This window comes from Protopterus annectens, chromosome 7.part0 (genome assembly GCF_019279795.1).
Source record: "Protopterus annectens isolate FY-2018-M chromosome 7.part0, PAN1.0, whole genome shotgun sequence".
Taxonomy (NCBI): Eukaryota; Metazoa; Chordata; order Ceratodontiformes; family Protopteridae; genus Protopterus; species Protopterus annectens.
Genome location: NC_056739.1, coordinates 892,372,767 through 892,388,927, shown reverse-complemented (window position 1 = coordinate 892,388,927; position 16,161 = coordinate 892,372,767). Strand labels below are relative to the sequence as shown.

Sequence of the window (16,161 nt, the reverse complement as noted above, 5' to 3'; positions counted from 1 at the left end):
TTTTGCCCCTCTGAGGAACTGCCTTAATAGAGGATGTGAGAATAAAGGAGGATCCGTATTGTATTGTGCTGAAATGGCTGAAGCGTGGATCTTGATGGAAGAGAAGGAGAGGCCACTGTTTAACATCTCAGTTAGGTACTGTAAAATCTGAGGTATATTTATTACCCAAGGATTCTGACCCTTTGCTTGATTCCAGGAACAAAATCGTTTTCATTTGGCGGAGTAGGTTTTTCTAGTGGAGAGTCTCCTGGCCTCCAAGATGACATCCTGTACCTCCTTGGAGAGGAGAGTTTGTTGGTAAACTAAGGTATTCTCCATGCAGCTAGATTTAGAGTTCTGAGCTGGCTGTGAAGGGTCTTGTAGTTGTGCTAGGACAACAGAAGAGGAACTTGGGGAAGGATCCATGGTGGTGAGTGTGACAGGCTCTTTAGGAGAGGATACCAGTGCTGTTGTGGCCAGTCTGGAGCAATGAGAATCATTTGTGGCCTCTCTGCTCTGGTTTTTAATAGGACTTTGGCCAGTAGAGGTAGAGGCTGGAAGGCACAGACTGTCAATGTTGTCCAATTGAAAGAGAGTGCGTCCACTTTCCAGGCCTGTGGATGATAGGTCCTTGAGCAGAATTTTTCCAACTGGTAATTTCTGTGGGTAGCAAATAGATCTATGTCTGGCTGTCCCCATGCCTGAGTTATCTTTGAGAAGACTTGAGGATGCAACTTCCATTCGTGTGGGTCTGTCATATTTCTGCTTAAGTTGTCTGCCAGTGTGTTTTCCTTCCCTGGCAGGAATTGTGCCTGTAGTTGAATTTGTAATTCCAGTGCTGTGTTCCACAGGGTCATGGCTTGCCTGCACAGGGGTATGAATCGTTCCCCTGTTTGTTTATGTACCACATGACTGTGGTGTTGTCTGTCCTTATTAGTAGCTGGCCTGGATGCAGTAGGTCTTTGAAGGTCATAAGAGCATTTTGCATGGCTAGCATCTCCTTTTGGTTGATGTGTAGGTGCATCTCTTTTTGGGACCATTTTCCCTGAATACACTGACCTGCCATGTGTGCTCCCCAGGCGTAGTCTGAGGCATCTGTTGTGATGATTTGAGTTGCTTGTGGTAAACAGAAAGGAAGACCTGTGTTTCTTTGGCATGCTTGAGCCCACCACAAAAATTCCTTTTGAAGGCATGGAATGAGTGGTATAATTGTTTCCAAGCTGTGGCTGTGCTGAGACCATAAGTTTTTTAGGTACCATTGTAGTTTCCTCATATGCAACTTTGTAAATGGTATTAGTAGGATGCAAGATGCCATGAACCCCAGAGCCTGCAGGATTTTCCTTGCAGTTAGCCTGGTTAAAGTTGCCATTTTGTTGTAGTATTGAGACAGTTGCCCTTGTTTGTCTGGCGTGAAGTAGGCCATCTGGGTTGTTGTATTTAAGCTGGCACCCAGGAAAATTATCTGTTGAGAAGGTATTAGTTTTGATTTCTTTTTGTTCACTGTGTACCCCAGGCAGTTTAACAGTTTTATTTCAAATGCCAGATGTTGCAATAGAAGGTCCTTTCTGTCTGCTTGGATCAGGCAGTCGTCCAGATATGGGTAGATTTGGATTCCTCGTTGTCTGCAGAAGGCAATTACTGATGCCAGGCATTTCGTAAACACTCTGGGCGCTGTAGATAAGCCAAAGGGCAATGCAGAGAATTGGTAGTGGGTTGAACCTGCAAAAAATCTGAGGTATCTTCTGCAATCTTGTCTGATAGGGACATGCAGGTATGCCTCCTTGAGGTCCAACGTTACCAGCCAAGACTCCTTGCCCAGCATGGGAAGAAGCTGCTGTAATGTGAGCATCTTGAATTTTGGTACCTCTAGATATGTGTTTAGAATAGATAGGTTTAAGATGGGTCTCCAATCTTTGTCCTTCCTTGGTACCAGAAATAGCCTTGAATAAAAACCTTGACCTTGTTCTTTTGCAGGTACCTCTTGAATTGTTTTCATATCCATGAGAGCGGAAATTTGCCTTTGTGCCTCTGCCCATTGATTTTGTGGCAGGTTTGGCATGCCTCTCATTTTTGGAAGGGTGTGAAAGTGGAACCTGTAGCCTCTGTCTATGATATCCAGAATCCATTTGTCCTGTGTAACAATGTGCCAGTTTTTTGAAAATAAGGCCAGTTTTCCGCCCAAAGGTGCTGCCATTATATCTTTGTTTGGCAGGCATAGGGGAAAGTCATTGCATCTGTTTTCTAAATGACTGCGGTCTATCTTCTCCACCTCTGGGGGCTGGTGTTTGCCACTGTCTAGCTCTGTAAGATCCTTGAGGTTGTCCTCTACCCCTTGGGCGTCTGTATCTGCCCCTTTGGGGTCTGTCCGTGGCTGGAAAGGACCAATTTTTTGAAGGCCAGTTTCTGCTGAAGAGTGGAGGCTGCACCTGCAAGAAATCTTTAACTGTTTGCATAGATTTCGCATTTTCCTCCATTTTCTTTAGTACCTCCTCAGCTTTAACACCGAACAATACATCTTTTTGTAGTGGTGCATCTAATAACTTTGCTTTGACATGATCTGGTAAGGTTTGCTCTTTGAGCCAAGCATATCTACGTATGACAGACCCCGTGACAGCAGCAGCTCTGCCTGAGGCCTCTAAAGCATCAAAACCACACTGCAAGGTATGTTTCCCCACTTGTTCTGCTCCATGCAACAAATCCTGCAACTCTTTCAAGTCTGGTTGTTCTGTTTGTGTCATTTTGCCTTTCAGCTGAGATAGCAAGAACTGTTGGTATTTTAACATATAAAATTGACAGTTTAATGCCCTCATGGTTAAAGTGGCCGAGGTATAACACCTTTTTCCCCCCACCTTTCTAATGCTCTAGAATCTCTCTCTGAAGGCAAAGGGTTTTTAGCAGTAGAGGCCTTAATCCCCTTGGGACCCTGTGAAATTGTTTCTGGGTCAGCAGCATGGCTTTTATAAAGGAACTGGTGAGAATCAGGAACCCAGTAATACCTGTCTGGTTTAACAGGGGCTGGAGGTAAAGAATCTGGATTAAGGCTGGCTTCTGCGTACACATCATCCAAAATATCTAAAACAGGAGGGATAGCCAAGGGCCTATGCTGGGGAAGTAGTAGAAATTCCCTGAGCCTTTTCTTGGAATCTGAGTAATCTTGCCTTCCCAGTGGAAGTGCTCTCTCAATGTATGCAGGGTTTCCCCAAAAGAGAAGTCCTCAGGGGGGGAGACCGAGGGAATAGACTCCTCAGCATCAGAGTCTTCAAATGGGGAATAGGTGTAATCCTGGTTCTCAGAATGGTCTGAAGTAATAGAAGCCTGGTCTGAGGAAGGGTAGTCTTCCTCCAACCTGGGTCTTTTGTCTGAGGGGGGTTGAGAACCCCTAATGAGAGTAATCAAATCCTCAGCCATTTTAAGCATCTGTTTTTTAGGCATGGGGCCTTGAGAGGGGGTCTGAGGCCCTTGTTTTTTAATTTTCATTGCAGCTTTAGACTTAGTGAATGATTTAATAGAGGAGGTGGTAGGCCTGAAAACGCCTTCAGAAATGGCATGCCTCACTAAAATTTCGGTTTCCCCGACAAGAGTGGCGTCGGTATCTGCAGTGGGAATGGAGACCGAGGATCCTGCGATCTCGGGTACTGAAGTCGCCGGTAAAAAAGTTTCATCGGTAGTCAGGGGCTGCATAGGCGCCTCACTGATAACCGGAGAACCGGAAGTCAGCCTAAGCATGATCTCAGTACTCGGTGCAGGCCTCGGATGTCTATCCTTATCCTTGCGTCTTTTGGCTAAAACTGGCGTCGGTGCATCCGACGACATGATATAATTAAATTTTTTGCCAAAATAATGAAGTGCGAACTCCGCCCGGCGCTTAATAGTGCACTTGTTAAACCTAGCACAAAAACGGCAGGCCGAGACATCGTGGTCTGGCCCTAAGCAAGGTATACAGTAAGAGTGAAAATCCTTATGCGGTATTTGCTTCCCACAAGAAATGCAATTATTAACTTTGTCTGACATCGGTCTGAGGCAAGAAAAGTTTCCCCAACGGGGTACTTAGCTTTAAAGAAGACTTCGGCTGAAATACTGTTCGTAAATCTCAGGAGCTGGCCGACCGGCACTTGCAAACTGCTTCTGCTTCGGGCACCGCACGGCAAGAAAGACTGAAGAAAATGGCGTCAGCTGCCTCTTTTATACTCCTGCCGCACTGACGTCAGGGAAGAAGCAATGACAACCGACACCGGACCTAGACTTTGGAATTCAGCCGACCAAGGACCCGCCTGACAGCAGGATAACCCAAGTGTGATGACTGCAGCTGTATGCACGATGAACATCCATATTTCTCTGTCTCTGTCTATATATATATATATATATATATATATATATATATATATATATATATATATATATATATATATATATATATATACACACACACACACACACATCTACACACTCTGCATACACACACATATACATATATGCATACATTGATTGTATATTTAAAACAGATACAGTCATTCATTAATGGCAATTCCAAGTCGTTTATACAAAAGTTATTTAGTGCTGTTTATAATCAGATGTATCAGTTTATTTCTGCTATATTTTTTTAAAAATCTTTTTCATAGAGGAGTAATTTTTAATTTATAATTTGAATTTCAATAAAATGTATTCTCCTTTTTCTTACTTTAGTAACTTTTCATTCATATAGTGTTAATGTTATATCATGTGTTATTATTTATATAGACTCATTATTTTATAATTTTATTGTGATATAGAGTGTGAAGTTTTTTTTTATTTCTTAATCACATTTTCCCTTCTGATTTTGTGCATGAAATTGATATGCTAATTATACTGTTTTGTGCAGTTTTTCTGAAAGGTGTTTTAATAAATATATGGAATTTAGGAAATACACTGTCTAAGGTGACTAGAAAAGGAATGTGCTAAGCAGGAGCTGAGGCAGGCTAAAGGTTTCAATGGCAATAAGTTGAAATTGGATCGCTAATTGTGAAATGTCATTGTGTGAGAGCATATTAGATTGTCCATCTTTATATAATGAGAAAGTGCCATTTTTGTATAACTAGAAAGGAAAGCACTATTGCTATCCTGGGCAGAAGTTTTGTTTCAATATTTAAGACTGTTAATCTTTCTCTGCAGTTGGTTGTACCTCCAAGAGAATTGGCATTATGTTCCTGAATGAAGTAGCCCTTGGGAAGGAATTTGTCATTACTAAGGATGACTCTTCTCTGAGAAAAGCCCCCTCAGGTTTTGACTGTGTTGTTGCCAGAGGAACACAAGAACCAGGTATTCAGCTTTTTGTGTTTCCCTGTTTGTTTTCTAAGCGTATAGTGCTACAATTCATCTTTTTGAGTTCCTATTTCCTTTTTAAGTGTATAGTGCTACGTTTTGTAACTTCAGCATACTCAGTAGCTGTAAGATCTCATTATATTTGCATGCATGCTGTATCACCATTCGGTTTCAAAGGGTTGATTTTGCAGGCATTTCCTGCATTAACAGGATGTAGGAAGAAGTTTCATTTAGAATGTGTGAGATCTCACTTTCCTATGACTGCTGTTTGTATCACCCACAGTGATTAACTATATGGCTACTGACATGTGCAGCTCTGTTAACAATTGTCTTTATGCATGTGTTTACTGAAGATTCACTTACTGCTCTTACTTCTGCCTGAGTTTCTTTTGTTTATCGCGATTTGTGCTGATTCCTGAATTTGTAGGGCTTCTGGTCACAGTGTTATTTAAATAAAACGCCCACCGGCTGGATGGCAATATAGTGTACATTCATTATGTTGTATTACTTTACAGCCATTATTTAAACAGATAACATAATTTTTTTTTAAAACGGTGCTCTTCTTTATTTACGCACACAGACATGCAGACACGCACATACGCACGCCCGCACATGCACACACACACTCACACACACACAAAGTCGTGTAGAGCCAATGAGATGTTTTCAACCCACCTGAGCTTAATTAATCGCATTTTCATATTGCTGATGTATATTTTTCTTAAAAACAATGACACATGCTTGAGTGAGTATTGGGTAGGAAATCCTCAACTTTAATATGTGTATGTCAAACCAATGCTTATACACATACTCAGGTATGACCTTCTAATCCTTCTGAGTATTAATGATATTATATACATACTCAGGTATGACCTTCTAATCCTTCTGAGTATTAATGATATTATACATACTCAGGTATGAACTTCTAATCCCTCTGAGTATTAATGATATTATATACATACTCGGGTATGACCTTCTAATCCTTCTGAGTATTAATGATATTATACATACTCAGGTATGAACTTCTAATCCTTCTGAGTATTAATGATATTATATACATACTCAGGTATGACCTTCTAATCCTTCTGAGTATTAATGATATTATATACATACTCAGGTATGACCTTCTAATCCTTCTGAGTATTAATGATATTATATACATACTCCAGTATGAACTTCTAATCCTTCTGAGTATTAATGATATTATATACTTACTCAGGTATGAACTTCTAATCCTTCTGAGTATTAATGATATTATATACTTACTCAGGTATGAACTTCTATTCCTTCTGAGTATAGAATAATATATTATACATACTCAGGATCTGGACATCTGATCCTTCTGAGTAAAAATGGTCCAGTGCTTGCATAATTTACATTTAACCCAATGTTTTGAACTTCTGTGTGTGATTTCTATATCCATTCATTGTTTTCTTTTGTGTTGCTGTCTTGCATTGTTGGAGCTTTTCTCCACAGTTATCTACTATAGATGAGCTCTGCCAAGTTATATATACCTGTTCAATACATACACTCATGTATGCATACATATTGCTCTCTGTACTCACTCTGGGGAAAAGCAACCCTTATTAAATTGTGTTTATTTTGTTTAAAGTGATGTATGCCAACAAAGCATGTTAAGAAGCTCATTATGTAAATGTGGATTTGTTGACACATAGCACTCTCAAACATACCTAAACAAATCATAAACATACCTCTCATCCTCTAAACTGAAGAAATCTGGACAAAGCTAAAAGTAATGGCCCAACAAGGGCCCAAAAGTAGGGAAAATTTATAAATATTGCTTTTATAAACTTAGAAAGTTGCTAGAATGACAGTATTTGTATTAGCATGCATTCCCTGAAGTGTAAGAAATCTGAAACTCAAATGCCTATCATTATTTAGGGACTTCAATCCTCAGTAACTTGCCGGAAAACCACAAATTTTATGAGGAACAGATCAAGAATACGACGGAAAACCTGGACATTCTGTGAAAATCTGGATAGTTGAGAGGTATGAATAAGCTAAAAAAAGAGAAACTGGAATATAATAAATTCTCTGTGGCACTAGTCATTAACTAAGCAGTAAGGAATAGTTACTAGGATGGAAAATAAATACGGTTGTGGTACATGAAGAATGAATAGGAAGCAGTTTGAAACTGATGATTCACTGGCTGCATACAATGAATGCATTTGGTTCTGTATGCATAATAGCATAGTTTGTGTACATCTGGGATATGTAACAGTCAGTCTGTCTGCTTCCATATTGAGGACGCTAGAAGTTGAATGGACTGGTTTAGAGAACCAGCTGAAACCAGGGTGAATTGGTACTGTGAACTGGCTTGTCCATGTGGTAAACTAGAAAAGGATGTTTGGCCAAAATTGTTTTCCTGTAAGGATGCTTGAAATTCACAGTATCAAGATTATTCAGTTATGATATTTAACTTCTCTTGCACATTGGGTTGCCACCTTTTAACAATGCCAAAGTGGGGCATGGGGGTGTGGCCAGTAGGGCAGGGTGTGTGACCAATATGACACTGGCCACACCCCCACCACGACATCACCAGAGGTGTTAGAGGAGATGCAGTATTATAGTTATGAGTACAACATTGTGACATTACAGCATACTGAAAACTCAAACCATTTAAATCAGGGGTGTCCAACCTTTTGGCTTGCTGGGGCCGCATTGAGTGAACAGAAATGGTCTTGGGGCCGCATATAAAATATATCATATAGTTAACTCTTCTGTACTGTAGGTGCATTTGAACAATGAATAAATGTAATAAATGCCTAATATTTGCCTTAAAATTCTAATTCTCATTCTAATTCTAATTCTGTAGTCTAACAGTTAACTCTAACATCTTAGTTATATATATGGGGTTTTTTTTTACAAATAAACAGATATTCACTACAGCACTAGCATTTCTCACTGGGAAAACCATTCCAGCAGTCCAACTACGTAAAATGTCAACATCAGCAGTCCTGCAATACTATAATCCACAAACATAACCCAACAAATTTGCAATAAAGTAAATAATTCACATTACTGACTTAATAAAACAATTCTGAATAAGCTACAAGAGGGTCTCACCCAAACAAATAACTGGTGCCAGAAATATGGCCTCAAGCTAAATGCCAAAAAATGCATCATCATCCTCTTTGAGGAGAGTGATGTCCCCACAAATTATCACATTAATAACAATGTTGTAAGCACATAATAAGTCGTATGGTACTTGGGCACCCAGGTTGATAGAAACCTGACTTTTGACCACCACGTTGTCTCCGTTGTAAGGAAAGCTTTTTACATGGCCCACTTCATTAGTAAGGGTATCTCATCCAGGGACAAGGAGGTCATAACATCCCTGTATTCTTCCTTTACAAGAGCCATTATTGAGTGCAGTGCCCCTTTTGGCATATGCCTCAGCAAAACACCCTGCCAAAAGAAAGACTACAGCCATTTCTGGGAAAAAAGGTCAAAGGACTAAGTTCACTTAGTTATCCAAACAGACTAAAAAGTTTCTTGCTTTCCTCTGTCTCTCACTGGCCCCTATAAATTTCATCATTGGCTTGCTTTCCAGGCTAAGAAAGATTCTGCCTTAAGAGACTTCCTCTACCTCAGAAATACTGGTTATACTTAAAACGCTCACTACAAAGACCACAGCCTTCACTGCAACATAAACAAGCCACTTTTTATGGACAGGTTCTTGACACAAAAACCTTCAACTTCTGTAAAAAGCTCCTCTCATTATTAAACAATGTAGTTCAGCAACACGATGGCTGGATGGATAGCCATAAATGTAGTCCTTGGGTAAGTAGCATATCCTTCATCAAACCAGATGGAAAATCCACATATTAACCTTTCCCAGCTGAATGGCTGAGATCTAATATTGGTTACTCAAGTCTAGTTGCCCAAGAAGAGGGGCATGTTTAACTAAGAATTCCATTTGCAACATTATATTCAGTACACATATTAAATCTCTCTCTCTCTTACACACACACACACACACACACACACACACACACACACACACACAAAAAGCCCTTACTTGTAAAATAGGCAACCTCAGTAATCACATGACACCCACTCACTGAATGAAATTGTCTGGAAGTCAAAATATCTGAAAAAAAAATCATAATAGAGATGGATTCATCCATGTAATTTCCCACCACCAAAAGGACCACCAATAAATCAACAAACAACTGCTCGGCAAAAAGTAAATCAATAAGAAAACCATAAACTATAATGCTACATACTGGTGTAAACATATAACTTGTGTCAATCCCCAGGTTAATCCATACCAAAAGATTGTTTCAGAGCTTTAGCTATGTACAAACAGCTTTCTCCTAAAAACTTAACTCATTGATATTTGCCTTGCTGTAATTATAACTGTAAAAAAAAATGTTTTTAAGTTTATTTTGTACCTCAATGATTCTCACTGTTACGAGATGTAATCTGTCATATTGTATGAGTTCTACATCCATAATTTGCTGTCTCTCTCTCTCTCTCTCTCTTTCTCATGTATTGTATTATATTGTTTTCTGTTATTTTTGGAGCTTTTCTCCCCGGGCCTCCGCTGAAAATGGACCTGTGTCCAGTCGGACTTTCCCGGTAAACAAATGTAAAATAAATAAAAATAAACTTCCCTCCAATCTAAAGCCATTTGACAATCACACATTTTAATTTGTGCAGAAGTTACTCACAGACTGACAGTTTACTGAGCTGTAATGCTGACCTTCGCTTTTGAAAAAAACAAATTCCCAGACTTTGTCAATAGCTCAAAGTGTAGAGAGGATTATTTATTTATTATATATTTATTTATTTTTGGAAAACATCTTTAAAACTGTTAAATTGATTACACACCCAGAAACACAGAAAAGTTATTGTGATTATGTAAACCACAGACTGCTGCAAGAAATCAAAGTCACATTAGCACTCTATGCTTATGTCCGAACAGATGATTCATACCTGTCAATTCCAAAAGAAGTAAAGTAGCTTAATAAGAAGGTTATTTGCAAGGTTACATGGCAGTTTATACTGGAAATAAGCAGAGATATTAAAAAGGCTCTGTTTTTCATAATTATGCCGAAAAGTCTTCCAAGGTAAATACAACTTCTGATTTAGTATGGAACCATACCTCTCAACCTTAGAGCAAGAAATTTGGACAAAGCGAAAAATAAAAGTGGGACACAGGCCCAAATCACAGACACCATTGAAACAACTGTAGCTGCAAACATTATACATCACTTATAATCTTTCTATCCCATTATTGTCAGTTAAACATTATATGGCTCATTCAGTCCTACCTCCTTTTGCATCAAAGAAAACCATGCTTTGAAATGACAAATACATTAAAAATAATAAATAAAACACATTGCATCAACATCCTGCAACTTCCTACCTGCAAGCAACCGCAGAGCAATCACTGAAACTAGGGCTGCTTGTTTCCCCAGAATGACAGCTCTCCCTAATTAAGTCTAATGGTATACAATCTACCAGTATCTGGACTACCTGAAATAAAGTAAATTATGGCCTGTAAATTGAATGTACACTTTGTTTAATTAAACTATATTTCTAAGCCCACTTACTATATTTTTTCAGTAACATCCTAATAACCATTTCCAGGTCACTTTACAAGACATTGGCAGTGGTAGACTTGGCATCCTTCAGAACCCCACAGGCCCACGTTAATACATTGTCCATTAAATGTAAATATCCATCCACTGTAAATGGCAAGAAGCTATGTCTTAAAAAATCTACTTCTGGCATGCGTTCCCAAGTATTAGGTTTTGAAACAAAGAAACATATTCTCTACAGTCCGCAAGTCTGTGTCTTTAATAAACATCTACTGTTGCAGCACTCCCAACACATAACCACACACATACACACTAAAATCCCCAACATTTAAAAAATTACATTGTGCCCATTTGATTTTCCAGTATTGATGATCTGCCAAAGCTATGCTTACTGTTGTCCAATCTACCACTGCTTAGAACCCACCAATGAAAAAAACAGTGCTAGGTGCTTTTTTGCTTGTCTGAAAAAACATACAACTTTATATGCTGCAGTCCCACATAGTCAGTCCAGTACTGACCCATTAACCCTAGGCTGCTGTCTCATTCTTACTCCCTGGAACTGCATTACCTTGGATGACTACTTTTATTTCCTAAGCAAAAGACACAAATTGGAAGATGAGGCAAAAATTCAGAAATTCTTTGAAAGTCCATAGAGTTAAGAGGTATGAGTTCATGTTCAATACAACACTCTCCCTGTCAGGAAAGCACAATTTAATGAAAGTGTACTCTTAATGTAGGGTATATTTGTGAGCTAACTTGTTTGTGTTCAGTAGGTAGACTGATCATTGTTAGCTGTTTTGTGCATGCGTCTCTCTCTCTCATGCACACATATACACACATACACACACACTCTTCTACTTTCAATTCTGCTTTCATGCATGCACTCACTCACTCCATACTTGCCTATTAACACAGGTAATTGCTGTCCCTTTCAAAGGCAACAGCAGCAAATCCATACATGAGTCCCTCTTCAGCGAGAACACACACACACACACACACACACACACACACACACACACACACACACACACACACACACTGATCGGCGCAAAATAATGGCATAAACACACTGACCCTTTTTTGGCTCAAAAACAAAACTAGAAGGGTGCTTTGGCACATGCGCACACCAACATTAGCGTTACAGGTCATGGGAGCGAAACACACAAAACAAAAAAAAGTGTTGTGGTGCATGTGTACATCAATGTTGCAGTTAGAGGTTGAGGGCCGCATGGAAGAGCTCTGAGGGCAGGTTGGACACATCTAATTTAAATGAAGGGAAGCATTACTGCAAAAACACTACTCAGTTATAACAGTAAGCAAACTTTAAAGGAATAAAAAAGCACACTACTCATTAAACAGGCATTTGTTTATTTAGAAAAGTAAAAAAATTCATAAACCAACCATGACTATTCAGAAAACTAAAAAATCTACATACCACACACAAGCCAAGTGTAAAATTAAGACTGTTTTTTATTGTAAATTAAAGCTAAAGCAAAGAAAAACACAAAACTACATACTGCATACTAGCAAATTAAAGTTAAAGCAAAAAACCCCACAAAACTACATACTGCACAATAGTACTACATACCGCACACTAGTACACTAAATCACTTTTTTTAAAAGTGTATTTTGAATTAGATTTTTATGGCTTGAAGAAGGGCCTGGTTTGAAACAATATTTGAATAAAAGTCACTACATTTCATCCGGTAATTTACACTACATCGGTTTCGCACATCTGTTCCTTTACCTTTCACCAAAGAAAAAATTCTTTCTGCAAATGCATTTGATGTCGGTATAGATAATACCTTGGCAATTACCGGGTATAGTACAGTCAGTTCAAGCCCTTCTCTGAAAAGCTTCAGCCACTTTTCTCCTGGGGTCAAGCTTGTCTTACATAACTGTTTGAGAAAGGGCCTAATTGCCAAGTAGTCCCTGAAAAATGGTCTTCATCTACATTCTGCAGACTCAGGGCAGTGGACACACTGAATATGTCACTGAAAGCAAAGGGCTCAGTTAGACATAATTTAGACTGTGTAAACAAGTAGTTGTTTTCAGTGTAATCAAACCACTGTTCCAAGTACTTCACTGCTGTCTCCAAGAATGCAATGAAGTGTCTTTTCAATTTGTTAGCAGAAGTGCTGTCTAATGTGCTTATAAGTGCCCTAAGTTTCCCTCCAAAGAAAGCACCATCAGCTCTTGCCTGCAGTTTTTGCTTGAGAGAGACCATTACACAAAAAGTTTCCAAGGCAGTAAGTCCTGATTTTTCTAATGTACTTATATGTTCATTAAAATCAACAAGAACAGTACAGAGAAAGTACAAATAGTACTGGGGCAGCATAGGCAATTAATTCTCACCATGCTCATTAGCTGAGTAGGGCGGCCACGGTGGTGCAGCGGTTAGTGTTGCTGCCTCGCAGCAAGAAGTTCTCCTGCTCGATTCTCTGCTGGGGTGCCTTCTGTGCAGAGTCTGCATGTCCTCCCAGTGGTAGCGTGGGTTTCCTCCGGGTGCTCCAGTTTCCTCCCACATCCCAAAGACATGCAGTAGGTGGATTGGACACTCTAAATTGGCCCTAGGTGTGAGTGTGTGCATGTGTGTGTGCCCTCTGTGGAAGGTTGGGCGTCGGGCTGGCAACTCGGCACTGTAAAACTCCACTGCCAATCATGAGCGGACAGATGATCCGCTGTGGCGACCCCTAACCGGAAAAGCCGAAAGAAGAAGAAGAAGAAGATGCTCATTAGCTGAAAAGTACTGTCATATCTGCCGGGGGGGGGGGGGTCCCCTCTTCTCTCTGGGAGAGGAAATAAGACTGGAGCACTGGGAGATTTTTCACTACTCTTTCAATGGCAGGCAGTAGTGACAGCCACCTTGTTGGCACATGTCTTAACAGACTCTCAAATTCCATGCCGCAAAACTCAAAAAAGTCTTTCATGTCTCTGGTCCTTCTGGCAGAACCTGAGAAATGGCTGAAAAGTTTCATTATAAATACTTCCACGTCTTAAGGTAGTTGTGCTGCAGCTTTTTTGGCTGCATTGTGAATAATGTGGGCAACACAGTTAGCCTTCTGGAGTGATGGGCACTTTTCTTTTAATCTGTATACACACCAGATTTCTTCCCATAGTTCCCACTGGCTTTATCAGCCCCATATGCTGAAATGCTGTTCCAGGGCAAGGAGTACCATTCCATAATGTTCACAATTTGCTGCGATATGGCCTGTGCAGATTCATCAAGGTCTTCATAGAATTCCAAAAGGCCATTCACCACCCCTTCTTCGTTAGAAAAATACCTCACAACTAGTGGAAATAATTTTATGTTCCCCTTGTTGGAAGCATCTGATGAAATTGCAAATGAAGTGCCTGGTTTTTGAAGGTCATGCAGGAGGCATTCCAATGAGTCCGGTCCCAAAACATTTTTGACTATGGCTTCAGCCTTGGTTCTTCCACAAGATAGTTTCTTTGCAATGTCTTGAGTCACCGTACAACTGGCTAGCCAACTTTATGGCACAGTCCAAGCTGTTATAAGAAATATTGTGCTTAACAGCATGGAACACCTCAGAGGCTTCTGCTGCAATGATCCATCTGGTCCCTCAATGTTTGTGTTTCTTGCCCACTTTGTCATCAGATGACTGGATTTTGTTTGAAGAAAAGCAGTCTTATGTTGTTCAGTTGCCTCATGTCGTGTGACATAGTTTCTTCCATCGTGGGTCACTAGAAAGTCTCTCTTGCAGTACCTGCAGAATGCTTTGACATCACTGCATCTCTCGATCCAGTCGAGTTCCGTTTTCCAGCATCCTGCCACCTGCACATTCTCTTGTTGCTGGTTGGCTGCGATGACTGCCACTTGCACATTCTCTTGTTGCTGGTTGGCTGTGATGAAGCTGCTGCTCTCTTCATTCTTGAATCTGTACTTACCTGATACGCAACATATTTAGCAAAACTGTGGTAGTAGGGTGTGGTAACATACTGGTGCACAAATGAACTGGCTTGAAAAACATTGGCATGCAAAAGAACTGGCTTGAAAAACATTGGCATGTGAAAGAACTGGTGAATGGCGCAGAAAATAATTAACATTACAAGCCATTTGAAAAGGGTAATAGTAAAATGAGGTAATGTAGGGGGCATTTTGGCCATTGAAAACTTTGACATTAATACAGCTCGTAGAAAATGAAAGGCATTATTTTATCGCTGAACATAACCCCCACCCCACCCCTCCAGAAAATAACGTAATAAAGTTACACATTTTCACTGTACCAAAAAACACTAAAATGAGATTGCACAGTGGATACCATAGACCTGATTTAGCTTTTGACCACAGCAGTTAAAAGAAATAAATGCATAGCACTAATTTACACAGTGCAATGATCTACTAACAAACATGCCCATCAGCAGCACTGTGAGATTATAATGAAAGCAGTGCATTGTAAATTTATTGAAGGCATCACTAAAAACAAAACATACAAACTTGCTACTTATAAAAGCAAACTATCCAGTAACAATGACATGGTTTATCTCAAATGCACTGCATTAACTTCTGAGCATGTATCCACAAAAAAAAAAAAAAAAAAAGGAAAAGGTCCGTAAACATTTAACTTTTAAAAATACTTCTTGCAAGAGCAGCTAAAATAAATTACAATGTACAGCAGACTCCATGGACCCCTTTTACCTCAAAACATAGCAATTAATAGTAAATCAAAAGGTAGACCTGTACCACATGCACATTGATTTGCAAGAACAGGAAAAATTACCCAAACAGTATATCCCAATTTCCTGAAAACAGCATTAATTGCACACATTTCCACACAAAAAAGGGCAAACTATGCTCAAACATTTTCTATCTGCAAGCAGAAAGTACCCCGAAAAAGCTATGTCAGTAGAAATACATCACATTACATTTATATTTAGGACTGCCCCCCACCAGAAACAAACAAAACTTCTATACACACGGTTCAACCTTTAAAAAGTAACGCTTCCAAATCATACTCCAACCAACAAATACCAAATTACATATACATACACACAGGTGTTATATCTTTAAAATCTACTACTCGAAAATCTCAAAATAACCACTGCACAGATTTAAATACTGCATACTGCACCCCCACCTACCTCTAAACATTAAAAACTTAAATAAAGCACAATATTCCCATTTAAAACTACTACTTGAAAATCTCAAAATAACCACTGTACAAATTTCAATATTGTGTACTGAACCCCCACATACCTCTAAACATTAAAAACTTAAATAAAGCACAATATTCCCATTTAAAACTAACTTGAAAATCTCAAAATAACCACTGTACAAATTTCAATATTGTGT

The 16,161-nt window shown here is 39.4% G+C and overlaps 1 protein-coding gene across 4 annotated transcripts in view; it reads left to right on the top strand.

Annotated features, from left to right (window-relative positions):
- Window positions 1-16,161, top strand: part of PARP3 (poly(ADP-ribose) polymerase family member 3) — a 487,884-nt gene that overhangs the window by 448,599 nt on the left and 23,124 nt on the right. For all 4 annotated transcript variants that reach the window (XM_044077474.1, XM_044077472.1, XM_044077473.1 and 1 more), the window contains exon 10: window positions 5,128-5,274. In XM_044077474.1, coding sequence (XP_043933409.1) covers window positions 5,128-5,274 — 147 coding nt within the window. The remainder of the gene's footprint in view (window positions 1-5,127; window positions 5,275-16,161) is intronic.